Source organism: Phyllostomus discolor, chromosome 5 (genome assembly GCF_004126475.2).
Source record: "Phyllostomus discolor isolate MPI-MPIP mPhyDis1 chromosome 5, mPhyDis1.pri.v3, whole genome shotgun sequence".
Lineage (NCBI taxonomy): Eukaryota > Metazoa > Chordata > Mammalia > Chiroptera > Phyllostomidae > Phyllostomus > Phyllostomus discolor.
The window spans coordinates 43006934-43034854 of NC_040907.2; the positions used below are offsets into that span (position 1 = coordinate 43006934).

The 27921-nt window shown below is 41.2% G+C and overlaps 1 protein-coding gene across 1 annotated transcript; it reads right to left on the reverse strand.

The window, feature by feature from the left end:
* LOC114496360 (cytochrome P450 2J2-like) lies at positions 1–27475 on the reverse strand. Its single transcript, XM_028511687.2, has 9 exons — positions 27196–27475; positions 19999–20161; positions 17223–17372; positions 16667–16827; positions 11647–11823; positions 9483–9624; positions 6910–7097; positions 3923–4061; positions 1–437 (listed from the first exon to the last, which is right to left on the reverse strand). Exons 1-9 carry the CDS (start codon positions 27394–27396, stop codon positions 259–261), a joined length of 1500 nt encoding a protein of 499 aa, XP_028367488.1. The 5' UTR covers positions 27397–27475; the 3' UTR covers positions 1–258.
* Between the last annotated feature and the right edge of the window lie 446 nt (positions 27476–27921).

Genomic DNA, 27921 nt, shown 5'->3' on the forward strand with positions numbered 1-27921 from the left:
AGCAAGTTCAAGGCCTGATGTGATTGGTTTTATTTTAGGAATATCATTGGGGGTGTTTTCTAGAGATCCATGATTTGCTCAAGGCTACACTGGAGGAGATAAAACTGGATTTGAATCCCATTCCCTGTGATTCCAATGCCTGCACTCTCTGCTCAGAGCCACTTCCACTCTGCTCCCTTGGTTCAGAGCAGGTGCTGAGCCTTCAGAGGACATGCCCGTTCTTCCTGCTTTCCTTTCCCCTCTCCTTCCCTGCCACCTTCATGCCCGAGGAACAGCACAGATGCAGTAGTCGACTGGGGAGATGGTGAGGCCCATTCTGAATTCCAGGCTCAGCTTCTCATTGTCTGGAGGCTTAAAGGTAAATTTTTGCAAAAGGGTGGTGAAGAAAATAAAGAGCTCAGCCTTGGCCAGCTGTTCTCCAAGGCACTCCCGCTTTCCTGAAAGACAAGAACACAAGATGAGTTATGTTTCCAGCTGATGTCAGTGCCCAGCAGGGATTGAAATTTACTACATCTTGCAAAACTTCAACAGAAGAAGGGCCTGCTAGGCTCTGGGGTTTTCTGTACAGAGGCTTCTGTAATCTCACCACCACTGGGCTGAAGCAAAGCGTGGGAAACGTGTGTGTGGACTCATTGCTGTGCCTTCAGGGTCAGGCAGGTGAAGGTGCAGGGTGTAGGTGATGATAGAAGTGGGAGGCCTGGGTTGACCTAGAAAGTGGAGGTCTAGCCTGTAGACTGTAAAAAAATCAGTGAACAAACAACAATGACAGAAGCAGAAAAAAGTTAATTTCTTCCAGTCCTTAGAAGAGTACTATCTGAAAGTATAAGCCAGTAATGTCAGCAGGGTTTCTAAAGCATCAGGCATCTGTCCCCTAGATCATGTTTTCCTCCTTAATGGTCAGGGACCTTGCTGACATGGATGGCCCTCTACATTGGAACTGCTTCAGCACCCCTCCCTGAACAGTCCTGATGCCTGACTGTCCTTCCCCCTAAGTGCATTTGCTTCTAACATGGGCCGTAGGCTGGACCCTTTCCTCCATGCTCACACTTGGCCTTGTGCGGGCCATATCTGAGGCCTGGGTATGTGAGTCCAGAACGGGAGGCAGAGGACAGAGATCAGATTCAACTCCTCCCACTTTCTAGACATGTGATTCAAGGCAAATTAAATACTCTAGCCTGGAAATGATGGAAATGTGTGTTTAACGTGGGAAACGAGTTTTATGTATTTCCTGAGATACACACTGAATCCAAATAATAATATAGAGACAAAACCAAAATATATTAATACATTTGCAGGATAATATTAAACATTTTAGCTGTAAAATATCTTATCTGTAACTTTGTTTCATTAGTTATAAAAAATTCAGAAGAATACAATATAAAAGACTACTGTAAGTAAACCATTTGGGTGGTGGCATTACTAAAATAGCTTTTCATGTATTACACTTCTTTCCAGTGATACTTTCCACATAGTACCCTTTATTCTCATTTAATTTGAAATGTATAGAAAACTTACAAGAATAATAAAACACACTTATATTTTTCTCAGTTATTTGAAGAGTAAATTGCCTACATTACCCATGAACTCTTCAGTATGAATTCCCTCAGACAAGGACATTATCCAACATAACCACCAAATCAGGAAATCACCGTCACCGTCACCTATCTTCCCCTGAGGTCCTAATCAGGTTTTGCCATTCTCCCACTAGTGTCCTTCATTTAGTAAAGGATCCAGTTGAGCATCAGGAAGTGACTTTTCAACTTCCATGACTTTTTTACTTTTGAAAATGACAAATGCATTATTTGTAAATGTCCCTCATGTTGCTTCATGATTAGGTTCAGGTTGTAAGGTCATGCATTTCTGGTGGCCAGATCACCCAAGTGAGGCTTTGTTCTCTTCACTCAGGTGGGACGTAATTTTGATCTGTCCCGTTACTGGTGACCATTAGGGTGGTGTCTACCAATTCACTCCTGTAAAATTATTCTTCTTCTCTTTGCAACTAATAAACACCACTTTGAGACTGTGTAAATAAACCAATCCTCAATGAACTAGTTTCATTGCTCTTTCTTGGACAAATTACTAATTATTCTAATGGTTGCCTGATGAGGAATTTTAAAATTCCCTCATTTCTTATGCACTATTAGTTAGCATTGTACTAAAGGAAATGCTTCCTTTCTTCCCTGTATTATTTATATACTCATTTATTTATGTTTTACAAATTCACAAATTCTTATTTTTATTCAAAAAGGTGAAATTTGTTAATAGTGTTTTGATCTCCGGATACTTGGGATTTGTCTAGTAAATGAGCATTCGAGATGGTATTTTCTTAGTTTGGGGCACAAAAATATTTTCCTGGTTCAGGTTATACTTTTCCTCCCCCAGGCTGGAATCAGCCATTTACACCAGGAATCCTGGTTCCTTCAGTAGATATCATTATGCAGAAACCAAGATTTGGGCATGAGACGAGCTCACTGGTATCAAGGTGGTATTGCTCTCAAGGGCATCTCATGGGTAGAGCTAGGAAATCTGTGTATGTATATAGTGTGAGTATATATTTAAATATACACATCCATGTTTATGTCATTTACTTTTATATCTGCCCACCTACCTGTTTCTAAAAAATATGAGTTCATATCGATAACATCTGGTTTCAATCCAACACCACAGAGTTCATTCTATTTTCTCCGTTCCCCTATTTGTAACTTCTTCCCATTATCCTCAATATGTTTACTTATTAGAGCACTATCCTGTGTCTATGACTTCTTTTCCATCGCTGCCATAGCCGTGCTGTGCAGACCCCTAGTCATCTTGCCTGTGCTCTGACCCCTAGCCTAGGATTCCGCTGTTCCTTCCCTTTTTCAAATGTCTGTCCCCACTTGGGCTCCAACACCAACAGTAGTCACTACAACTATCTCTCTTTCATGTGTAATAAATTATTTCCTCCCTCTGTAATCCATAGTGAATGCAAAAAAGAAAAAGTGTGTGAAAAAGAAAAGTATCAAAAGCTGCGATAATTAACCCCCCTCAGGCTCAGTTTCATTATCTCTACAGTGGTGACAGTAACACAAACCTTGTAAGTTGCACTAGAACAAGAACAGTTGTTTTTTCCACTTGATTAATTGTCAAATCCTCAGGTCTGACTTGTTGGCACATAATAGTTCAGAAAATGTTTTAAGAACTAAGGGACTAGGAAATTACTTGAAATAATCCATGAAACATACCTAATTTAACACTAACAAACATACTAAGAATTCTTGCTATTCATTTTACAAGTTTAACACCCTTTTGGAACTGGCTGGCCTGGAAATGAGACAGTTGACACAGCATTCAATTTTGCACCATTCAAGTACTTTACCATGTAAATGTATTACCTGGATTTATACAGAACAATTTAAATTTAAAGAGGCAAAATGGGCACGCATATAGAATAGTGTTCCATCCAGTCCAGCCATGGCATTCACAATCTGTCCCGATGCCCATAATAATAAAAGTAGTAGCTCCTTTCCTTGTTCCACCACATCCCCTTATTATATTAAAAATTGGCTCTAATTCCATGTGAGTAAGTAGCCCTTAAAAAGAACTTGAAACATTTAAAAACTCTGTAAAGATGGCAAGGGTCCAACTGTTTTGTGAGAAAGAGGTAAGGCCTGAGTCTCTGTCCCCCGTGTTCTGGGGGACAGAACAAAGTGAAGCTGAAGTCTACATCAGAGGCAAGCAAGGGCTCAGGAAGTGAGGGCAGCCTGAAGCAATGCCAGCCCAGGGTATCCTGAGGTGTAACCCCAGTAACAGGGAGTCACGCTTGGTAGTACTCACATGGAGTATGGAGATATTCCAACTAGAGCAAAGGATGATGGGGAGAAAAGCAGAAAAGGGCTGGCAGAGGAACTCTGGATTCATGCACTCTCACTGTTTTCACACTCACCTAATGAGAAGGGCAGAAAGGCTTCCCTTTTCTTAAACTGTCCATTCTCCAGAAAATGCTCAGGATTGAATGTGTCAGGGGTGGTCCACTCTGCAGGGTCCCTGTGCAGTGCAGTCAGATTGGTCACAAGTATGGTGCCCTGAAGAAGGCAGCAAAGACTCAGGACAGGCTTCACCTATACAACATACCTATGAGTGCGGGGGAACTCCCCTGCTCCCAGGTTGGAACCTGATCATATCCTCACCCTTCCAATCCCACCATCTTCTGAGCCCAGCCATCCCCCTCCAACCCACCCAGGGCCCTAGTCTTTGCCATGGTACAGCTTGCAAAGATGGACAGCAAATGCCTTCTGGGAATTTACTAGGGAGGTGTGGCTCTCCTCTTGACTGAGTATGGATCTTCTCCACAGGGACAAGGCAGTGTAGGACTTGAGAGAACACATGAAGTGTAAGAGCTTTGCCAGTCAGGACTGTACCCAAACCAACCCAGCTACTCTCTAAAGTGGTAACCATGGCAGTGCTAGCAAGGTAAAAGGTGTCCCGTTCACCCCTGTGTCCCCCATTCTCTTCCCTCCAATGTCTACTACACTTTACAGGAGGTTTGATAGTAGCATCAGGTCACCCAAAAAAGGTACCACTATCCACGCAAGTACGTGGTAAGGAAACCAAGAGTCCTCCTTAAAGCCTTCCTTTCCCTCATTGTATCTTCAGTGAGGCTGGCTGATTTTACTGTAGATTTCTCTTGATTCTTTCCTCTCCATTTTATGTCCACTGTCATAGTCCAGGCTACCACCTTGCTGTCTCCACTCCTGTAATAGCTGTCTAACTGTGCCCCCTGTTCTCTCCCCTTTCAATCTGCCCTACACTCTGAAACCAGAGTGAACTTTGAATATAGGATTAATTCATGTCATACCCATTTACCCACCCACCTATACCTTGAACTTGAGAGAACCCTTCAGTAGCTTCCCATCACTCTGAGGTGACAGACCCATTGTCTGGCCCCTGTCTGGGCCACTCTCTCTCTGCCTGAACTCCCATTACATTGGCCTCTTTCAGCTTCTCAAACAGCTCTGCTCCCACTCATTTCTGTACCTTTTGAAATGTTCTTTACAGTATCTGAATGTGTGTCCTCCTTACTTTGTCACTGAGCTAACCCTGAAGCATTCTGCTGTCCTCAGCTCAAACATCACTTCCTTTGGAGACCTCCTCAGACCACTCCTGTTTCCACTCCCCATTCCAGCCAGCCTTCACGTTTACAGAAACCAGTGAGAAGGGCAGTGTTTTCAGGGGGGCAGTTATCATAGTTTCTAAGCATGTACTTGTGTGGTTATTTTCCTCAGGGTCATTTTCTCAGACCTGAGCATTTTGGTCTTAATGAACATTTGTTGATTTAATTTTAGAATAATTGCTGTTTTAAGTACTCTCTATACTCAGTCTAGATTTAATGTTTTACATGCATGGTTTCATTTTACTTCCACCTGTGAGGTAGGTTTTCATGAATTTCACAAATAATGAAAAAGAAGCTCTGAGATGTTAAATAACATGCCCAGAGTCACGTAACAAAAGGAGGTAGAGCCCTGATTTGAACTAGGCCTAATTGACATCAAAGCCATGGCTCCTATTCTCCACTCCATAGTAACTTAGGTCTCTCAGTTCTCAGGATGGTTATTACAATTGGCATTAAAAGTCATGGGTAGGACTGGGATGGTTCCCTGGGACTTAAATGAATTGCTATGACAATGCAATCAGCACCTGTGAATTAATTTAGACCTCAGCCTTCACCTACACGGAATCAGCAGGAATCAGTGAATGTAATAGCTACAGGCACAGCTGCTTTCCCTGGGTCTGCAGGGACAGTGACCAAAACGTGTACAATGAGTAAGCCTTCCTGGTTCTGCTCTTAAGCTTGTCTACAGGTAGGACACATGCAGAGGGACAGAGACAACCAAAATGGACCCACAGAGGCTGACCAAGGTGGTGAGAGCAAGGGACCTGTAAATGTGCAGTGTGGAGAGAGGGCACCAGGGGGCATAAGAGAGCTTTCTGCTGATATCAAAAACCTGGAGGGCAAAGATCAGAATTTTCATCTTGGGGACAAGGTATTGAACAGGGAGGAATTGACAGCAATCCCAAGATGACTCATTTAAGGTCAAAGTAATATAACTCCTGTGTAGAGAACACGATGTAGTATTAAAGAGGTGAGCCTGGGTACCAGAAGTGATCTGGTTCTTGAACCCAACTCTTATCACATTTTAGTTGAGAGAACAACCTGAATCACTCTGAGCCCTGATTTCCCAATTTATATAATAGAAATAACAGGCTTAAACTAATGACTGATGAAGCATTCTGAAAGAGTGTATGTATTCCATGGGACATAATAGCTACTCAATAAGTGTTAGTTCCTCTCTCTCATTTTCTGATGCTGAGTATTGCACACACTTGGATTGGTTTCTCTAATGGGACAGACCCCCAACCCCACCTCACAAGGGGCTGCAAGTAAAAGCTGAAACAACACCTGTGGCAATATTATGTTAGATGTTGGCCAGGTGATCTCAGTTGACCCTTCATATTTCACTATTCTATAGACCCAGGATTGTGAGACAGAATTTTCCACAGAAAGTATGGCAGGTCCCTAGCCCTGAAAGATGCTCTACCAAGGCAAAGAAGGAAATTCCATGGCCAAGTCTGACTAAAAATGGCTACCTGGTCTATCTCCACAAAGATTCACAATACACATTTTACATTAAAAACACAGAAATTTTGACCTGGGAGTTCCCTTTTCTGTGCATAATAACTGTTAATATCTAGTTGAGCTAATGTTCTGAAGGCCACATATGAAGAAATATTTTAATATTGAATCAGCAATAGTATATGTCTCTCTCCATTTAAGTGATTCTCTAGGACAGGAGTCCATGTCACTTTTCTATTTCAGATTCCTGTCATTTAAAAAGATGAGCTTGAAGATCTCAGGCTGGAGTCCCTAATTACCTTAGGTATGTAGTATCCAGCCAAGGTGGTATCAGCTGTCACTTCCCTGGGCACATTCAGGGGGAGGATATTTCCCATTCTCTGCACCTCATGGACGACGGCATTGGTGTAGGGCAGGAACTCCCGAGAAGCCATGCTGGGCTGCTGTGACTGGCCAAGCACTCTGTCGATCTCAGCTTGTGTTTTTTCTTGAAGAGAAGAGAAAGTTCTATGATTCTATAACTTTCCTTGAGCCTGGCTAAGCTCAGGAATGGAGTAACTAGGATCAAAGTGCCGACCACTGCAGTGGGCTCTACCGACTCTTGTTTCTCAAGGTGGTGGATGGAGAGTGGAAAGCTGGCTGTGGGATGGAACAATGCTGGGTGAATATTTTTATTCTACCAAATTACTGCTGCAGGTTCCTTAAACTCTTTGAGCCTCAGTTTCCTCTTTGTATTAAGTGAGACTAAATCTACCTCCATCTTAGGGATACTTTGAGATTTATATTACCTGATTGCAGTGAGCACTCAAATAATATAAAAACTGCTAATTGTCCCCCAATATGTTTTTTTTTTCCTTTTTCTACAAGACAGGTTTTAGCTGGATAACTATTTATCAGGCCAAAAGCTCCATCTCCCAGATTCCCCTTTTGACTAAGAGTGATCATGTAACAAAATTCTGACTAATGGACTGTGTGTAGGGGGAATGTTTAATACTTAGGAGGTTCCCCTCCACTTCATCCTGTCTCCATGGTGGAAAAGCAGTCTTTGTGGGGAGCAATATCTGCCCGTGCAGTGAGGGCATCATCTTAGATACAACACAACAACCACACACTAGAGAGGTGGAGCCCAACGGGCTCTGCAGAGTGTGGTTCAAATTTCATACCTGAGAGCAATAAACTCCTATTTAATACTTTTACAGTTTATTTAACAACATCTTATGGTAAAATACACATAACATAAAATTTATCACTTTAACTTTTCTAAAAGTACAGTCCAATAGTGTTAAATATAGTCACATTGTTATGCAACTAGTCTTCAGAGTGTTTTTAAAAGCATAACTGAAACTATGTCCATGAAACAATAGTTCCCCGCTCCCCCCTGGTGCCCAGCCTCCAGCATGTAGCATTCTACTTTCTGTTTCTCTGAATGTGATTACTCTTGATGCCTCACACAGTGGAATCACACAGTATTTGTGTTTGTGTGGCTGGATTATTTAATTTAGCACAGTGTCCTCAAGGTTTATCCATGTTTCAGCATGAGTCAGAATTCCATTCCTGTTTAAGGCTGAATGATATTCCATTATACTCCACATTTTGTTTATCCCGTCTTGCATCTCTGGACACAGTTGCCACCTCCTGGAGACTGTGACTGATGCCTCTATGATCATGAGTGTGAACTGCTGGCATCTTCAGCCATTATTATTCTGGAGCCTCTATTATAGAAATCAAGTCTGTATCCTAATTAAGCAGCTTTTAAACTTTTAAAAAATAATATGATTTACAGTTGCAAAGGCATTTTGCATTGTGACTCAGGAAATATATATATTTACACAAATAAACTTATCCTTAGTACATGGGAAGGTCTCTGATCTTTTCTATCCTATTTTTATTTCTGGAAAAAAATTGCTTTGATCCACTAAATTTATGTTATATCCCTTTGATAAACTGTAACTCACAGTTTAAACAACTGTATAATAACAAATTTGATCTCTCTTCTGGGACCTGCAAAAAGGAAAGTGTTTCTAACAGTCACTGTCCTTGAATGAACTGCAGTCTGTGAGGAAGATGTATAAATGATGTGCAATAAACACAGTAATGGAGGTGTGTTAGGTCATCTCTGGAGAGAAAGTGCTGGGCATTCTCTATGGGACTGAAAAAACATGGAATGAGAGGTAGTGTTTAGCAGATTCTTCATGCAGAACTAGTGGTTTACCAGGCAGAAAATCAAGTAAACACATTCTTGTAGAGGGAAAAGCTGGTGCGATGACACTCAGGCAAAAACAATGACAATGCAAAGAAAATGACATGTGATTTAATGAGGCTACATGCAGCGAGGGTGGAGGTGAGTTTGGACAGGAAGTAAGAAGCACATCACAGGGCATGATATCTGAAACTAACAAGTTTGAACATCATCTCCAGGGCAATGGAAGACATAACTTCGAAGGAGGGAAGGCTAAGACCAGGTTTCTTTTCCTTCTCTCCTTTCCTCCCTCCCTCTTTCCCACTTTCCTCTCTTCCTTCCATTTTTTCTCTTTTGTATTGTTTGACATCTAACCTTCCCTAGAGCAAAATTTCACGTAAGAATGTAACTCTCTCCTTGAATGCACCTCAATGTCAATTATCTTCACAGTTTTTCCTGCTAGACTTTGTGTTTCCTGAGGGCAGAGACTCTGCATTATATTCATATTGGTGGGATCCATCACAACCATGACAGAAAAATTGCCAACTGTGCCCATTCTCAAGTCCACATGGCCTCATAACCATGCTATTGTCCTTTCCAGTCTACCATGCTATCTTCTGCTCCCACCTTTGGGGTGGCCCCTCCAGGAGACACCACTGTGTGCTGGCTCAGGGCACCCACTGGCATGCTCACCTTGGATTTCTGGGTAGAAAGCCATGTAAAGCAGAGCCCAGCGCAGCGTTGTTGAACTTGTCTCGGTGCCAGCCAAGAAGAGATCCAGGGTGGTGAAGATGAGGTTTTCCTCATGGAAACTGGAAGTAGCATTGCCCATATGCTAGAAAGCACCATGCTTATTAGTGGATTTGGAGGGTTCTTGGTTACCATGATACAGAGGGGCTTCATCCTAGGGAAGCATGTGGGAAGAGGGGGCCCTAGGAGGAAGGGCTTTCCCCTTTGGTCTCCTCAGGAGGCAGAGTCTCATTTCAGCAACATTGTTAGCACAGTCCTCCCCAAGTGCTGGAAGCTTTTGTTAGTTTGGGTGAATGGAAGTCAAAACTAGTTTTTAATGCCTATAGTTTGGGAGAAGCAATTAGTACAGTGGAAAGAGAAGCGATTAGTCCAGTGGGGAGATAGACTTTGGTTTCGACATTAACCACAGTGCTCACTATTTCTGTGACACAGGGCAAGTTACTTCACCAGCCTGTGTCTTACTTTCCTGTTTTATAAAATAGAAATAACAAAACACGCCTCTGAAGAGGACCTTCTGGTTCATATGAGAGGCAGTGGGTACACAGCAAATACTCAACAAATATTTATACTGATACTAGAAAGAATAATTTAATTCTTCTATGTACAAGTTTTGTATCTCTCAGTCAGTCTTTTCCTTGTAGGTGAAAACTCTCTGAACCTACCCATCATTCTTTAGGACAGCCCATAGTCATTACCACCTTCCTCTGAAAGCCTCAATTGGTCCACATTCCTCTTACTGTGAGTCCCATGCCTGCACACCATAGAGCAAGTGAAGTCTCCTTCTCTAGTCAGAAATCAATGTTTCTATTAATATCATGCCACGAAGGTGAAATAAGAAAGGGGATTGGGAAGAAATCCAAGATTCTGCCAACTTCCACAGGAGGAACAAATAATATGATAGTTAATAATTATGAAACTAATGCTATGAAGTATATTCATCAGAAGGAGGACTCTTTTAAATGCTACACATCCAATTTGGTTTTTTTCCCCTATGTCTTTCCTATAATGTTAGAAAGTGGGCAATATGGGGTTCCACTCAAGCCTTGAGAATAAACTCTGGCAACTGACTCAGCTTCCCTTGCATTCTGTCCTGGGAAGGAAGGGAGGGGAAGGTAATTGGGCATGGTCCAAGCAAGAATAAAACAAAGCTTTGAGGCTCAAGTCTTATTTTTCCTTTTTTATATTGCACCTTCAGATATAGGTAGAGGGTAGAGACTAGAAGATGAAAAGGCAGTATTTGGGCATTCCCAAGGACTCTAGCCAAATATCACCAAACCCCAATCTTTACTTCTAAATGCTTCGTCCATCCTAAGTTAATGTTGCTCTTTTTTTTTTTTATATTTTATTTATTTATTTTTAGAGAGGGGGGAAGGGAGGGAAGAAAGAGAGGATGAGAAACATCTATGTTTGGTTGCCTTTCACACGCCTCGTACTGGGGATCTGGCTCACAACCCAGGAATGTGCCCTGCCTGGGAATTGAACTGGCAATCCTTTGGTTCACAGCCCGCACTCAATCCACTGAGCTACACCAGCCAGAACAAGTTAATGCTGCTCTTACACTCTATGAAATCCTGCTTCTAATTTTATTCCCCTGTTCTAAGTTTAATCATGATTCACAAAGATGTCCATGTCTAATCTCTGGAACCAGTAGATGTTATGCGGAGAAAAGGGATGTGATAGATATGATTAAATTAAGGGTCTTGATATAGGAACCTAATGTGGAGAATCCCAGTGGGCCTAATGCAATCACAGGAGGCAAGAGTGTTGTAAGGAGAAGGTGTAAGGATGGTAGCAGAGAAGATGCTACACTGATGGCTTTGAAGATGAAGGAGGGGACCATGAGCCAAGCAACACAGGCAACCTCTCGAAGCTGGAAAGGTCAAGAAAACAGTTTCTCCCCTAGAGCCTTCAAAGGAGCCAGCCTTGCCCACACCTTGACTTGAGCCCATTCCAACTGCTTTCAGACTTATGACCTCCAGAGCTGGAAGAGAATAAATTTGTGCTGTAGTGAGCCACTAAGTTAATTTGTGACAGCATCCATAGGAAACAGTACATCTCTATTTGTTCTTCAAAAATGAAGCCCAGGAAACAACTGTGGTTTCCTCACCTTTTCCATTTCCTTGAGGTATGCATCAATAAAATCTCTTGTCTCCTCAGGATTCCAATCTCTCTTGTGCTTTTCAATCACATGAGAAACAAACAATTTCAGTTTCTCCCATTTGCTGAAGAGTGCTTGGTGGGGTCCAGGAACAAAGTGCATTATCCGTGGAAAGGTGTTATAGAGCTAATTGAGAAAAACAGAACAATGACAGAGACATCATGGTCCCAGTCCCCTACTTTTTAAGACAGCAGAAATGTTCTTTTTCTAGCTCTTGTTTGCCTGCACTTTGACCTTGACTGTTCTTTCTCGCATCACTCTTCTTATCCTTCCAGCAAAGCATTTCAGGGCTCCAGGCAAAACGTACTGTTTCAGAGCATTTCTCACCACCCCAACTGCTCTGTCTCCTCCAACAAACCACTGTCTCTTGTCTGGATGCTGTAACAGCTGCTGATAGTTTTTCTGATTCCGTTCTTAACCCTCTTCTCAGTCTATTTTCTACAGAACTGGGGAGTGATCATTTAACAGTTTAATCCAGTGATTTTAAACTGGTGTGCAGAAAAAATTTTAAAACATGCAATATCTGGCTATTTAGTCCGAGGCATGGAACTCTTTTTCCTTAGAATGTAAAATTTTTAAAAAATGGCAACAACCAACACAATAGCTGTCCAGTGTGAATGAATCAAAATTATACCTATTTTTGTCAGATCAGCAAAAAGTGTATACTTTTTAAAAAATTTTTAAAGATTTTATTTATTTATTTTTTAGAGAGGGAAGGGAGGGAGATAGAGAGAGAGAAAGAGAGAGAAACATCAATGTGCGGTTGCTGGGGGTTATGGCCTGCAACCCAAGCATGTACCCTGGTTGGGAGTCAAACCTGGGACATTTTGGTTCCCAGCCCGCGCTCAATCCACTGAGCTACGCCAGCCGGTGCTAAAAAGTGTATACTTTTGGTGCACCAGAGAACTTTAGTAATTAATTTACATGTGCCATGAGATGAGAAATGCTAAAAATTGCTGGTTTAATAGGAACATTTCACTTTTTGTTTATCAGTTCTTTTTTTAAATATATTTTATTGATTATGCTATTACAGTTGTCCCATTTCCCCCTTCTCTCCCCTCCATCCTGTACCCCCTCTCCCACCCACGTTCTCCCCCTTTAGTTCATGTCCATGTGTCATACTTATGAGTTCTTTAGCTTTTACAGTTCCCGTACTATTCTTGCCCTCCCCCTATCTATTTTCAACCTACATTCTATGCTACTTATTCTCTATACCTTTTCCCCGCTCTCCTCCTCCCCCCCCTACTGCTAGCCCTCCCTGTGCCCTCCATTTCTGTGGTTCTGTTCCTGTTCTAGTTGTTTGCTTAGCTTCTTTTGGTTTTACTTTAGGTGTGGTTGTTAATAATTGTGAGTTTGCTGTCCTTTTACTATACACGTCTTTTCTTTATCTTCTTTTCTTAGATAAGTCCCTTTAGCATTTCATAAAGTAAGGGCTTGGTGATGATGAACTCCTTTAATTTGACCTTATCTGAAAAGCACTTTATCTTCTCTTCCATTCTAAATGAGAGCTTTGCTGGATAGAGCAATCTGGGATGTAGGTCCTTGTCTTTCATGACTTGGAATATTTCTTTCCAGCCCCTTCTTGCCTGTAAGGTCTCTTTGGAGAAATCAGCTGATAGTCTGACGGGAACTCCTTTATAGGTTACTGTCCCCTTATCTCTTGCTGCTTCTAGGATTCTCTCCTTCGTTTTTACCTTGGCTAATGTAATTATGATGTGCCTTGGTGTGTTTCTTCTTGGGTCCAACTTCTTTGGGGCTCTCTGAGCTTCTTGGATTTCTTGGAAGACTGTTCCCTTTGCCAGTTTGGGGAAGTTCTCCTTTATTATTTGTTCAAATAACTTTTCCACTTGTTGCTCCTCCCCTTCTGGCACCCCTATAATTTGGATGTTGGAACGTTTAAAGGTGTCCTCAATGCTCTTAAGCTTTTCCTCGATTTTTTGAGTTCTTATTTCATCATGCTTTCCTGCTTGGTTGATTCTATCTTCCTTCTGGTCCACTGTATTGTTTTGAGACTCAGATTCCTTCCTTTCACTATTGGCTCTCCTCCGCATATCTTCCTGCATCTCTTTTATGGTAACCTGCATCCTTTCATCTAAATTGCGCCCAAAGTCAATCAATTCCGTGAGCTTTCTGATCACCAGTGTTTTGAACTGTGCATCTGATAGATTGGCTATTTCTTGGTCGCTCAAAAGGATGAGTCCTGGGGGACTGATCTGTTCTGCTGGAAACATGTCTTATGTCTTTCCCTATCTCTCCTATTATTTTATTTATTTATTTTTTTTCTCTGGTCTGGTCGCTCTTGTTACGGTGGGGGGGCGGAGCCTTAGGTGTTCACCGGGGCTAGGCGCCCCAGTCGCTAGATTGTGATGTTATATGTGGGGGCAGGGGTGGGAGCGGGGACAGGAGGGATCAATGGTGACAGTTCCGTTCTCCTGGACTCAGACACTTTCCTGGGCTTCTGGGCTGCGAGCTCTGCCCTGGTCCACAATCGCTGCCCCACTGATTCCCCCAGCCGCTCCTTGTGTACTCAGGGATCACCACTGCATTCTTGCGCCCCAGATGGCTGTCGCTCCGATTTCGCGCCAAATTTCCCCCAACCTCCTGGCACCGCCGACCCACACCAGCCCCGCGCCCGCTCGGCTCATCGTCCCCTACCAGTCTGGATGTATGGGTCTACTTCAGCTTCTTGGCTGTCCGACTTCCATTTAGATAAATCCTCTGACAGTTCTGATATTATGACTGTAAATTATTGTTGTAAATTATTGTTTTTCTATTCTTGGTTGTGCGAGAAGGAACGGTGCGTCCACCTATTCCTCCATCTTGCTGGAAGTCCTGTTTATCAGTTCTTCAAAGACTCCCCAAGACATGCAGGTAAACTGTGACATGTTCTCTAGGCATTGAAGCTCTACAGGAGCAGGTGCCTGCACACACCTGTCACTTCTAGCCACCTTACCTTCTCCAGTCTGCCCCATTGGTCTCTGTAAGATCATCCATCATGTTTCTGTTTAGGCCTTTGCATTGGCTATTATCTCCAGCTGGAAGGCTCTTCCTATGAAATCTCTGGAACTCCAGCCTCATTACTTCATTAAATTGCTGCCCAAATGTCATCTACTTGGAGCAGCCTCACGTAATGATCCAATAAGTAGCAGCACCCGTCACCTTCTTTCCATTCCCTTATCCTGTCTTATTTTTCTTCATGGCAGTTAACATTCTTTTGTGATATGTATATACACATATATATCACAAAATATGTATATACATATACGTACATATGTACATGTATGTAAATGTACATATATGTGTTTATCTCCATTAAGGTAATGAGGGCATTACCTTATTTCATTTTTAATGAACTAAAGATGGTTTTGAATATATTTTCCCTAATAATAATCTGGTAGGAAATAGCATAGCACAATAGAAAATCACCTAGACTTATGACATTATTGGTTTTGGTTAACAGGTCTGCTGCTTTCTAGCTATAACACTTTGGTAATACTAATAATGAGGAAGGGGAGGATGTGACTTGTTGCTTCTTAGTTCAACTAGTTGCCAATGGGGCCCCAGGGCTATGCTGGTGGCAAAATGTCATGAGGTCCATTAAGCACCTATCCCAGAGCCAGTGCACCACACGTGGATTAGCTCACACATTCTCATATCTGCCTGCGTACACCATGATGCTTCATTTCATCTTTAAAAGATCGCTGTGAAAATTAACTCAGATAGAATGTGTAGTTGTCCATCAAAGCCCCTGGTCTATTTTGGGACTCTAAGAAATGGCTGTTAACCCTATTCTGCTGTCTATTCTTATCCCTTTAGAAATTTCATTTCCTGGAGAATGTCAGCTGGGTACCCTGAACTCGCATGACTTCCTGGGTTCTGTCTTAATAGGAAGAGCAAAAATGGAGTCGCTGAGTTGGGGACTAACATGTCTGAAGTGAGAACAAGGAATTCAAAAATAAGTTTGACAATAATAATAAAAATTAAAGCTCACATTCATTATGACATTTGCATGTGCCAGGACTGACACTAACATCTTTATCCACTCTGGTGTGATGGATCCATAGAGGTCCAGGCAAAGATGCTTATCAGGAATAAATAAAAGTAAACCTGTTCCTAGATACCAGAGAGGCTACCTCAATACTTGGGGCTGATTTTTAGCTAGACATGCCTTCCAAACCCAGAACAGTGGCTGGGAGATGAAGAAGCTTCACAGAGTTTCTGACAGATTCAGAACACCCCAGGACTAAAATGGAGTGCAGGGCCCACCAAGGTAGGCAAAGTTTGAGCCCCAAGTGCCTTTACCCTATGAAATTCTAAAACTGATCATACCCTGCTGATGGGCATGCAAATGGGGAAGTAGCATTGGAAACCTGGCATCTTTAATGTTGAGGTTTATATATGGAAGAGAAATGAATGGATGTATCCACAGGAACAATTGTACTAGAAGTAATGCTCTTGGCAGCTTTACGTCTAACATTTAAAACCTGGAAATAACCCAAGTGTCTCTCAATAGAGAAGAGAGTGGTAAACAGTGACATACTCATAACATGGAATATTACCCAGAATTTTCAAAAACAGCAACTAATACAAATGAATCACAAAACAGGATGCCCAGGGGAAACCAAGCACAGAAGAAAAGTTCTGAGACAGGAGGTCTGAGGTGGCTGGGTTAGAGAGGGACATGGATGGGGGAACTCAAACACAATGGCACTCCTGACCTTTTTAATTAAAAAAAATAAGTGCACAGGTGTATGGCACGTGAAGTTCACTGTTTCATGTGAAGGTTGAACATGTTCTTTGCATACAATATGCATTTAATTATGTTATCTAAAGCGCTATAGTCACAGGTTGATTTCAAATAAGATTGTGTTGAGCTCAATTTAAAGGATTACATTGTAGACTAAAAATAACCCATGCCCAACATCAGCCCCAGTATCTTTAACCAAGAAATGAAAAGAGAAACCCTTACGTGGGCCCACACTGATGCCTCCAGGTGTACGACCTCATCTATCAGCCTCAGCATTTCTTGAAACTGATCATCCTGGTACTCAAAGCACTCCCCAAAGGTGATGGAGCAAATAATATTGGAAACTGCATTGTTGATCTTGAAGTGAGGATTAAAAGGCTGTCCTGGAGGTGGAAGAAAAGGTAGATCCTTCAGACTGGTTTGCTTCTGTTTTCTACTGAGAGTCTACATGACATGTGACATCCTGAGGACAGAAACACACCTGAGGTGATGACCACAGCACCCTAGACTGGGTCAGACATACAGCACGTACTCACTCAGTGCCTAGGAAGTCAAACTGATGACTGGGGTTTAAAATCAATAATGTCTTTAATGCCCTTCTTCTTGTGCTTAATTCCAGACTTCGCTGAGGGCAGGGCCGTGGTTAGTTGTTTGGTTATATCCTCAGGACCCAATACAGCGCTGGGCACAGGACAGGCATGCAAGTACTGAGTAAGTATCTGTTCAATGAGTGAAAGAGCCACAGTCTCCTGCAAGTGTCCTAGAGGAGGACACTCACCCTTCTCCTCCTCTATTGCCAGGGCCAGGTGATGGACCTCCTCCTGTATGTGCTCCTCTAAGCTCTTCTTTCCTAAACCAAAGTTCCTTAGGGTTGTCAGGGCGAACTTTCTTTGCTCCTTCCATATCTGGCCACTGGACAGGGCCAATCCTGAGAAAAGGAAAGCCAGCATTATGAAAAGAAAGTCAACATATGGTATGGGAATTTCTATGAGACTGTAAAAAGGAAAAGGTCATTAGGCAGTTGGGTAGTATTCAGAGCAATCATCCCAGAGCAATGAATATAATTGCTCCCATGTACTGGTTGGTGGAAATAACAGGCATGTTAGTATTTTTTATGCATTATGTAATTTAGTACTCACAGAAACTCTGGGAGGTAAATACAATTATCAACCCCTTTCCAACTTTGCTGATGAAAAAACTGAAGTAAAAGGGAAAAAGTAAAGTTTGCAAAGACACACACAGGGTAGTAAGCATCTGAGCAGGCATTCAAGTTCACATGTACCTGACTGCAAAGACCACACTTTTATTACTAGTCACATAGCTATATTTATGTGTTTGTGTCATGCTACACACTAAGAATGCACCCATAGGTAAGAAAATCCATATTTGTAAAGAGGCAAGGCTTTAATGGGTCTGATAGGAGAGGTCCCATCTATACTTAACCTTCAAAAATGAAGAAATGCCTGAAGAAAGCAGAGGCAATACAATATCCCATGCAGGCAAAGGAAAAGACACCATCTTGGTGTGTTCAACAGACCATCATTTCATGTATAACACGGGTAAGGCCACACCCCTTTCCTTTCTTCACTTCTAGAGCACTCTTCAACTCCTTTTAATGTCTGGCTTTGGCTCTACTCTCTCCGTGAAATGGCCCTCCTTGCTCTCAAATCCAGAGTTGCTTTTTAACCTCATCTTACTTGGTTTTCCAGCAACATGAGACACTTTTTTCTTGAAACACTCTTTTCCAGTGGTGTTCAGGACACTACACTTCCCAGATTTTTTTTTTTCAAGTTCTCTGAAAACAGAGAACTTCCCATATCTCTGGCTAGTTCATCTTGTACCCAGTTCTGAAATGATGGAGTTCTTTGAGAGAAGGTCTTCTCTTCTTCCCCTATACTCCATTTCTGGAAAATCTCACACCTAAACATTTAAATAGCATCTATTGATAGTGACCTTCTATTTCCAACTCTGAGCTTCAGACAGAGATATACGACTGTCAGCTTGATTTTACCAACTTTAAAGGTATTGCAAACTCAGCATATCCATGATGGAATTTATGCTGTTCTCCATACAACTCCTCATCCAAGCCAAAATTTCCTTGTCTCCCAAACACCCTTCTTTCCATCCATATACTTATTTGGATGTCGACTTCCTTCTCCCCCATTCCTTCTCCCCCATTCCTTCCTTCTCCCCCATTCTCTCTTCTTCTAGGTCATCACATCCTACTGGATTTACCTCCTGAATATCTTGAATCCATGTATTTTCAGTGCTACTGTTCCACGTTAATCTAGTGTACTGTCCTATCTTGCTACCTTCCTAGTCCAAGCTATCACCTTCTCTAGCCTAAAATGTTACAACGGTCTGTTGCTTCCTTTATTTCAGTCACTACATTGCAACCAAAACAAGTTTTTAAAATGTACAATGTTTATATGATGATTCCTTTCTCTACTGAAAACCATTTAAGAGCTTCCTTGTTTTAGGATAAAACCCAACATCCTTATCAAGAAACTGCATAAACTATTCCTGGGCAAACTCTTCAGCTTCATCTGCATTTAATTATTCCATTTGATCTCTGTTCTTGCCACACTGGCCACTTTTTCATTTCCTCAACTTCACTGTGCTTCTTCTCACCTCAGGGACTTTTTGTATTCTATTCCCTCTGCCTGATTGCTTCTTTACTTGATTAAATTAATTGTCATTTCCATTAATTTTTCCTGAATCCTAGGACTAGATTAGATTACCCTAATAAGTGCATTCTACACATATCTACAAAGAACTTTAAATCATTACAGTTAAATAATAGTCTTTCTCTCTGACCAGAACTTGACTTATATAAGAACACGGATTTTATCTGTCCTACTCATTGTTTTATTGCTGGTGCTTAGCACTGTGGTTCACATTGCAGATAATAGAGTAGATGGATGTAGAGTTAGCACATAAAATATTTGAAAGAGGAAGGGGAAGCATCTGAAAAAAATTGTGCTTTGGTAGAGTAATAAATTTGAGTTTTTCATTTAGATTTTAAGTGTTTACGTTTATTTAATGATAATTTAAACTGTTCATGCCATACCGTTCCAATGTATACTGGAAGGCTTGAGATAGCCTGTGGACACAGCCTTAATGATGAAGCATAGGGACCTACAGTTGAGAAGAAGAAATGACAAAACCAGCAGAAGGAAGCAGATACACATCTCTCATCCTAGTGGAAGAGATCTGCAGTGGGAGACCAGAAAGAGAAAGTATTGGAGTTTTCAGAGCATGATTGAATGCTGCATTGTTTATCAAAGCCTGGTCATGTGTTTTTCAAAGTGTTCACAATGAGTTCACTCAGGAGATGCAGTTTATTCTAAATCCCTGACATTAGGGCTGACTCAGCACAATCCTCAGAGAGAGAGCCTTTCTGGGAAATGAGAACATCAAGCTTCCACTAAAGGCAGGAATTTTATAATGGGCATGGTCTCTAGGGTATGCTGGAGAGGTCTAGTCTCAGAGGCACCATTAACAGACCTTAGAATTATTAAAGATACACATCTGACATTGGTCAAGAAACTTACCATTTTTCTTGAAGATCCGTTCTCGAATGGGGGATAGGGGGCGGTCAACAAACTTGTGGCCCTGGTGGACAAGGGCCTCTTTGATTAACGGCAATCCAGTTACAACAACTATAGGCCAGACACCAAACTCCATGCTGAAAATGTTCCCATATTTCTTCACATACTGAAAAATAAATAGTTAGATGTGAATGTGTACACCTTTGTGTGTCCAAGAAAGGAGTAGTGTGTAGCTGGAGGGCTTTTATTGAGAGCATGGATGTGTGCTCTCTTTCAGCTGACAGGAATGTTTCCCCCTGTTTTATTTTCTTCTCAACTACACTGAGATTTAGTTCACTATAGGACATGCACATCCCTTATAAATCATTTTATCAGTTCCTCAACCTGTAGGAATTGAGTGAGCATCTTCCACTGTCCTGAAAATGAGTTATGAAGCTAGAACTATAATAAAATCAACAAGGTCTCTAACCTCAAGCATCTTAGAGTCTAGTGAACAGAATTCAGCACCTGTGGCTCACCAAAGAGGGCTGACATCTGTGCAGTGTAAGTCTGGAATAGCAAGCATGGATTTCTTACTAAATCATATCTGCTTAAACAAAAGAGAAGTCCCCTTTCTCAACATGTGCTCTGGAAGACAGAAAATGCATTCCAGGGCTGGTTCCAGTGGTGAGGAAAAGCACGCTAGCTCTGGAGCTATGTGTGAATGGTAACTCTACAGTTCACTAGCTGTCGGCTCTTGAGAAAATTGCCTCATTTTTTTTGAGCCTCACATCCCTAGCTAGAAAAGGCAGAATATGGTCCTTTCATCAAGTGGTTCTGTGAAGACAATGAGAGCAGCAATGAGAAAGGCACTTTGTTTTTTGGTACCTGGTGCACAGCCACTGGAGTCTCTTGAGTAATGAATGTGCTCTGTGGTGAAGACAGGACCAGATCCCAGGGATGTGTGGTAGGAAGGCACTTCTGGTCACAGATGGACCCAGCCATCTTGAAAGATGTTAAGCATCTTTCATGTTTTATCTCATTCAACCTCACAATACCCTACAGTAGTAATGATTTCCCTTGTCTTTCAGAAAAGGAAAATGAGTCATAGCTAAAGTAATGTAGTCAAGGTGAGAAAGCTATTGAGTGGTGGAAGGATTTTGCAGGCATTGGGTAAGATTCAAGGAAAACAATGTGCACCTGAGGTGGTCCCAGGACTTTAGAATTCAGTGGGGTCCTTAGACTTTAGTGAGAGCAAGAGAGTGAAAGTGAGAGTGAGAGATGGGGAGAGGGGAGAATGGAAGAGTGTGTGGGTGTGTCATGAATATGCACAAAGGTGCAGGTATGTACAGGACAGATTAAATGACAGGGGCTGGTCACCCATCAAAGTCTTTTCTGACCTGCCTATTAAAGAGAGGGCTCTTGGTAAAGCCTGGCCCTTCCTCTGGTCTGTTGGGTGTGTCTAGCTGCAGGCAGTGGATCTAATAGGAGTGGTGTGTTTCCTCCAGGTGTCTGGGGCCTTGTCTCCATGATTTCCGAGTACTCATGCTCCCCCATGTGCACCTTATTTCCCTGGACCCCATCAGGCCCACTGAAGCAAGTATAATGGATTTGGTCAAATTCCACCACCCTTCTCCCACAATATATTTACAAAGTGTAATACTACTCGGTCATACAAAGGAAGAAAACTCTACCCTTTGCAACAGCATGGATGGACCTAGAAAATATTATGCTGAGTGAAATAAGTCAGTCAGAGAAAGACAAGTACCATATGATTTCACTCATATGTGGCATCCAATGAACAAACTAAACTAACAAGCAAAATAGAGACAGCCTCATAGACAAAGCTATGGATGATTGCTTTGGTGGGTGGCTAATGGGTGGATGAATCAAGAAAAAGGAAAAAGGATGCTTGGGCCTGGACACAGTGTGGTGATCAGGGTGGATCTGTGGAGGCGTAAGAGGGCATAAGGGGGATAAATAGTAATGGGAAATGCCATAAAAATAAATTTTATAAATCTAGACTGAACTCAATATTTGTGTTGTTCTTTGGGCCAGAGTCTTCCATCAGTCTGTGTTCATCTCTAGCACGGCATACCCTGTCTTGCTAGAAAGGGCAGAGACAAGATTCCATCTCCAGCTGGTCTGCTCCTAAGAAACTGCAGAGATATCTAGTTGAATGCTGGGATAAACTTCTCAGGCTTTACAAGAAGGGTTTCTTGACTACTTTAGAATACTCAATAAGAATGTTTTTAGAACAGCTGAAAATCTCAGATTAAGCTCAAAGATCACCTAGATTCTCAGCCTGTACTTGGGAGTCAGCACTCCATTAGTATTTACTAAAATGAATTTTTTCAGAGACCCATCTCTACCAGTGCTATGTCCATGTACATGAATACTCCAAGATTACTGGGTGAGAAACTTTTATGGTATGATGAGCTGTGTAAACATGGATAGGTCATAGGACCCCCTGAAGCCCTGGTGATACCCAACAACTGTTGAATACACTGTGCTGGTCATTGTGGTAATTGCTGTACATAGAAATAAATGTATGACTCAGAGGGAATCTCAGAAGACTTTGTAAGATAGGCCGTACTTTTTAATGTATAACATTAAATAAGTCATTTAAAAACCAGTCAGTAAAGGAATGAATGTGGTTAAAATAAGACCATTGAAAAGGCTAACACAGGCTTACATTTAAAAAAGAACATAAAAAATAAAGAGAAAAGCATTAACAGAGGAGCTCTATGAGGGGCAAATACAGTAGTAAGAGAGAGGAAATTCAAATGAGGGATGAAAATTTCAAATGTAGAATTAAATAGGTGGAGCAAAAGAAATATTTAGAAGAAAAAACAATTACAAGTGGAATGTTAGTGATAAAAGAATTGAGCAAGATTCTACTTGCTCTACATACTTAAACTCCAAAACCATCAGGACAAAGAAACAAAGAAATGAAATTTAAAAAAGGAAGAGACTGTACTAATTCTCAATCCCACCAGCTGTAGGTTGGAGGGCCTGCTCCTCTGAACTCCCACCAGCACTGAGCAGTGTGTGTGCACATGCACGCAAAGTGCAATAGACAAAAGAGAAGTCTTTTATGTGTTTTACTGAGGTTTAACACCTTTCTGGCAATATCAATGTTGCATTTTGAAATTTTTTCTGTTTATGTCTTCAAAACGTTTTGCCGTATCCGAAGTTCATTTTTAATTTATTGATATGTAGAAGCCCAAATAAAATGTTACAAATGGGTATCATGTTATTTTTATTATACAGGAGTATGAAAAGATACAGACCAAAGTCCTATAGAGGTGTTACTGACAGCTGGTGTGTGTTTGTGTGATTGTGTGGGTGTGTGTTGGGGTTGTGGCTGCAAGGAGAGGGAATATTCTATCTCATTCCCTGAACTATATTTTACACCATCTCAAAGTGTGTCTGTTGCTTTTATAGTTAGAAAGTATTTTATCCAATAAATGAAAAGAAAAAAAGAAACTTAAGGAAATAAGAAATAAAATTTAATAACAGTATCTCTTAACTTTTTGTCAAAGAATCCTTTGGAAATTTAGTGTATGTCATGGATCTGCTCTCCAGTAGAGTACTGTATGCATGCATAGTTATGTATGCAGATTCAGAAGTTCACCAGTCCCCTGGGGCGCATGAAACCCTGATTTCTATTCTTGTCCAGAAATAAGGAGGCAACCCTTCCCATGGAGCAGATCAGGGTAGATCTCTGCCTTCAACTTCCGCCACAGTAAGGAAGAGTCTACCCTAGCCATCCTCATTATCCCTACCCTCATTCTTTTTAGCCTCATGAGAATGGAGGATGAAGTCCTGTGGGGGTTCTTATAAGCAACACATTGTGTGTGTGTGTAGCAGAGAGAGAGAGGGAAGATCAGGATAGCATTGCAGGGGATTTAGAACTTAAATTGACATTTGAATCACAATCCACAAATGTGATGATTCTGACCATAAACCCACTGATAACCTGACAAAATAAAAGATTTACATGGTATCCAGAGTCATATAACATCATACACAAAATATCCAGGATACAGTCCAAAATTATTCAGCTTACCAAGAATACAGAAAATCTCAACTTCAATGAGTAGACACCAATACTGAGATGATACAGATGTTGGAATTATAGGATAAATATTTTAAAACCTACTATAAACGTTTTGGGAAACAAATATACACACTCTCAAAAATTAAAAAGTAAGAATTCTCAACAAAGAAAAAGGAAACATACATAAGAACCAAAGAGAAATTTTAGAAGTGAAAAGTACAATAATCTAAACAAACAAAAAAAATAGTCAATAGAGTAACTCATTTGCTGAGGGGTAATGACAGATGAATCAGTAAAACTGAAGACAGAACAATAGAAAATTTGGAAAAACAGAAGAGAAAACTGAGGCCCAGGGAACTGTGTTAGAATAACAAAAGACCTAACACTTGTCCCATCACTGTCCAAGAGTTCCAGAAATAGAGAAAAATTCATGTGGAGTTGAAAAAATATGTGAGGAAATAATGGCTAAAAATTCCTCAAATTTGGTAATAGACAAACCTAGAGATTCAAGAATCTCAGTGAACCCAATAAACACAAAGAATTTAGACCCAGAGATATAATAATCAAATCTGTGAAAAGTAAAAACAAATAAAAAGTTCTTGAAAGCAGGCAGAAAAGAACAACTCATTGCTCATGGGATACATGATTTAAATGATAGCCGATGTCTCCTCAGAGAACATGGAAGCCTGAAATAAGTGGTACAACAGTTAAAAGTGTGAATGAAATAAACTGTAGACCTACAGGTCTATATTTTGCTGAAAATGCACTGAAGAAATGAAGGTGAAATATATTATTAGATGAATGAAAGGGAAGGAAATGTTTTTTTTTTTTAGCAAACCAGCTCTAAAAGAATAATTTTAGAAGTTTTTGAAATATAAGTAGTAGTAATGGTAAAAAACTTAGAACACTGGGAATGGAGAAAGAGCAACAGAAAAGGGTAAATAAATAGCAAAACATAAAGTATTCTTTTCCTCTTGAATTAAAAAAAACTGTGTTACACAATTAGAAGGAAAATTATAATATTGTCTGATGAGGTTCTTGATGTATGCAGAGGTAATATTTAAGACATTTATATTATAAAACATGGAGGCTAAGGAGACCCAAACTGTCATAAGTTATCTATACTCCACTTGAAGTGGTAAAATGTTGAGACTAGGACACTGCAATAAGCTAAGTATGCAAATTGCAACCTCTAGAGCAACCACTTAAAACAAAATACAAAGAGATATACTCAAAACACTAAAATAAAATATAATCTTAAAAAAAGTGTTTAAGTGACCCACAGGAAGGCAGGAAAGAAGAAACAGCAATAAAAAATAAGAAACAGAAAAAATAAAATGGCAGACTTATGTTTCAACATATCAATAATCACATTAAATACAAATTATCTAAATTCAGCAATTAAAAGAGATTGAGAAAGAAAAAGATGACCCACGTATGTGCTGTCTATAAGAAACTCATTTCAAATGTAATGATGGAAGTAAGATAAAAGTGAAAAAATGGAGAAGCATACACCATGCAAATACTACTAAAAAAAGAGCTGCATTGACTACATTATACCACATAAGGTAAAGTCCAGGCAAAAAAAAAAAAAACAAAACACCAGGAATGAAGAAGGATGTTACCTAATAATTTATGAGTGAGTTTAACAAGATAACATGATGATTATAACCTTCATTCACCAAGTAAACAAGCTGCCAAATGCAGAAAGGAAAAATAAACAGTACTGAACAGAGAAATAGACAAACCTGTACTTAGAGTTGGAGATTTTGACATGACTCTCCTAGTAATTTGTAGAATCAATAGATAAAATGTCAGAAAGGGTATAGAAGAATTCAACAACACAGTCAAGCAATAAAAATCTAATTGACGTATTAAACACTCTGCCCAACAACAGCAGAATACAGATGACCCTTGATCAAAGCCAGGATTAGGGGCTTGGACATAACGCACAGCTGAAAATCCACATACAACTAGCATACTTTCCCCCCCCCCCCCAAGCATGCATGAGAGTGTAGCTTGAGCCATAAAGCCAACCTTAACATATTTTTAAACTTGAAATTATACAAAGTATGTTCTTTGACCATAATGGATTTAAAATGGAATTCATTAACCAAAAGAAAACTGGAAAACTTCTCAATTCTTGGAAATTAAACAATGCATTTCTTAAACTAGGGTACAGATTTAGGAACGTAGCTTTAAAATGCTGTGACTAATGGTGTTAGTGTTACCAGCTGGGTGTTCCTCCCAGAAACTGATAAAACCTTCTCCATCCAGACTTGAGTATATAGGCACAAGCTTCAAGTGCTTCAGGCATTTCTAGGGGAATTAATCTTTTTGCACATTTGCTCTGAGTCATGTTACTATGGACCCTTCACTGTTTCATTTGAAGTTCAAAAACCACCTATCACAGTGTTGCCTCTCAGCAAGGAACCTGTGCTGAGAGGCGGAAAACCAGTTGAGGATTGTCGAGAAAGTGTTGGATGTTGGAGAAATTTTTGAGGATTTCAGAGTGGCCCCAGTTAGTGAACCCTGTGTGGGAGATTATTATAAAGAAGTAGAAAGGGGTCCTAAGGGTTCTAAGTGGCTTCTGATGGAGACTGAACTTGTCAAGGAGAAACATCCTGTAGTGCTAAGAAAATCTGAGATGAGGAAAGTCATTTTAGCATATTGCATAATTACTTCCACACAGATGATTGCAGAACACCCAGGTGCTCAGTCATCATGGTGGTGGGAGCAATTCAGTTGAAAAGTGGTGAGGATTTAGGTGGTATTAGTATTTTACATGTGGAAATGGAACATTCGAGAGGGAGAGAGGGAAAGTACAGCTTTTTCCCGCTCAAGGATACCAATACTAAAGAGGACAAGGTCATTATATTACAATAAGATGTTATGATAATGTTTAACAAGATACCATTAAGTGAGCTGAAGAATATAATATGCCTTGCACACAAATGGTAAATAGTTAGCAATATTTCACCCCTAGAAAGGGCATATGGAATCCTGCCAGCTGAGGGAAATGAGGCTCAAAGTGGGGTTCACCAGAGGACTGGCATTAGCAGCAGAGCCACCCATCCTCCTGCTCTCAGTCCTGGGATGGTCCTCCACCTGCAGGTCATAGTCAGGACTCAGGGTCCAGCACCTTAGCCTGCTCCTACCTTCTGAAGGGACAGATGAGGCTGCTTAAAATCCAGTAAGAAGAAGTTCCCAAAGAAAGGCACACTCCTGGGCCCTGGTGGGTAGTTTTTTGGGAGCTGTTGTCTTCTGAAGAAGTTTGCAAGGACCAGGAAGACTATGGCACTGAGCAGGAGAGTGCTGGGATTGAGGAACCTCCAGATGGCTGTCACTAGGGAGCCCATTGCCCTGAGCTTGGCTCAGACTTCTAGCTTCTCTGTGGTCTGAGCAGGTGAAGTTCAGTCTGTCTCTGTCAGTCCAAACCCTTCAGCACTGCCCCTCCCTACCCCACCACGCCCTGCCCCACTGAACTCTGTTCTGGAACTTCACCAGGCCCTGCCCCCTGCTACTCCTGGCCTTCCCTGCTCCACTTCCTCTGTCCCTCTCCACCCCTCCTCCTCTCCCCACCCAGCCAGGCAGTGGGCCAGATGTCAGGGGCTGAATACCAGGGAGAACCTGCACTGATTTTGGAAAGCCTCATCCTGGGACTACTGTGGCTCTTGCTTTTATGGTTTCAAGGCATCTCAGAGAGCGTCACAGGCATTTGAGCTCTGTGTTTTCCAATCATTCTCTCACACAGATTTCTGGGATCTGAACCGTGCCTAGTAAACAGTCAAGCCAACAGAAGCAGCTGACCTTTCTTAGGCACTTATATCCAGGCAGCACACTTGCCTCTTTATACAAATTACTTCACTCTCACAAAATTAGGC

Bases quoted from the DNA above. Each gene is read 5' to 3' on its own strand.
- LOC114496360 (XM_028511687.2), bottom strand. From the start codon at position 27,396: ATGGGCTCCCTAGTGACAGCCATCTGGAGGTTCCTCAATCCCAGCACT. The intron at 11,824-16,666 runs GTAAGGGTTTCT...TTTCTCAATTAG, and splicing joins AGGCATCAGTGTGGGCCCAC to CTCTATAACACCTTTCCACG. The intron at 9,625-11,646 runs GTGAGGAAACCA...GGTGCTTTCTAG, and splicing joins ACCTCAAGGAAATGGAAAAG to CATATGGGCAATGCTACTTC.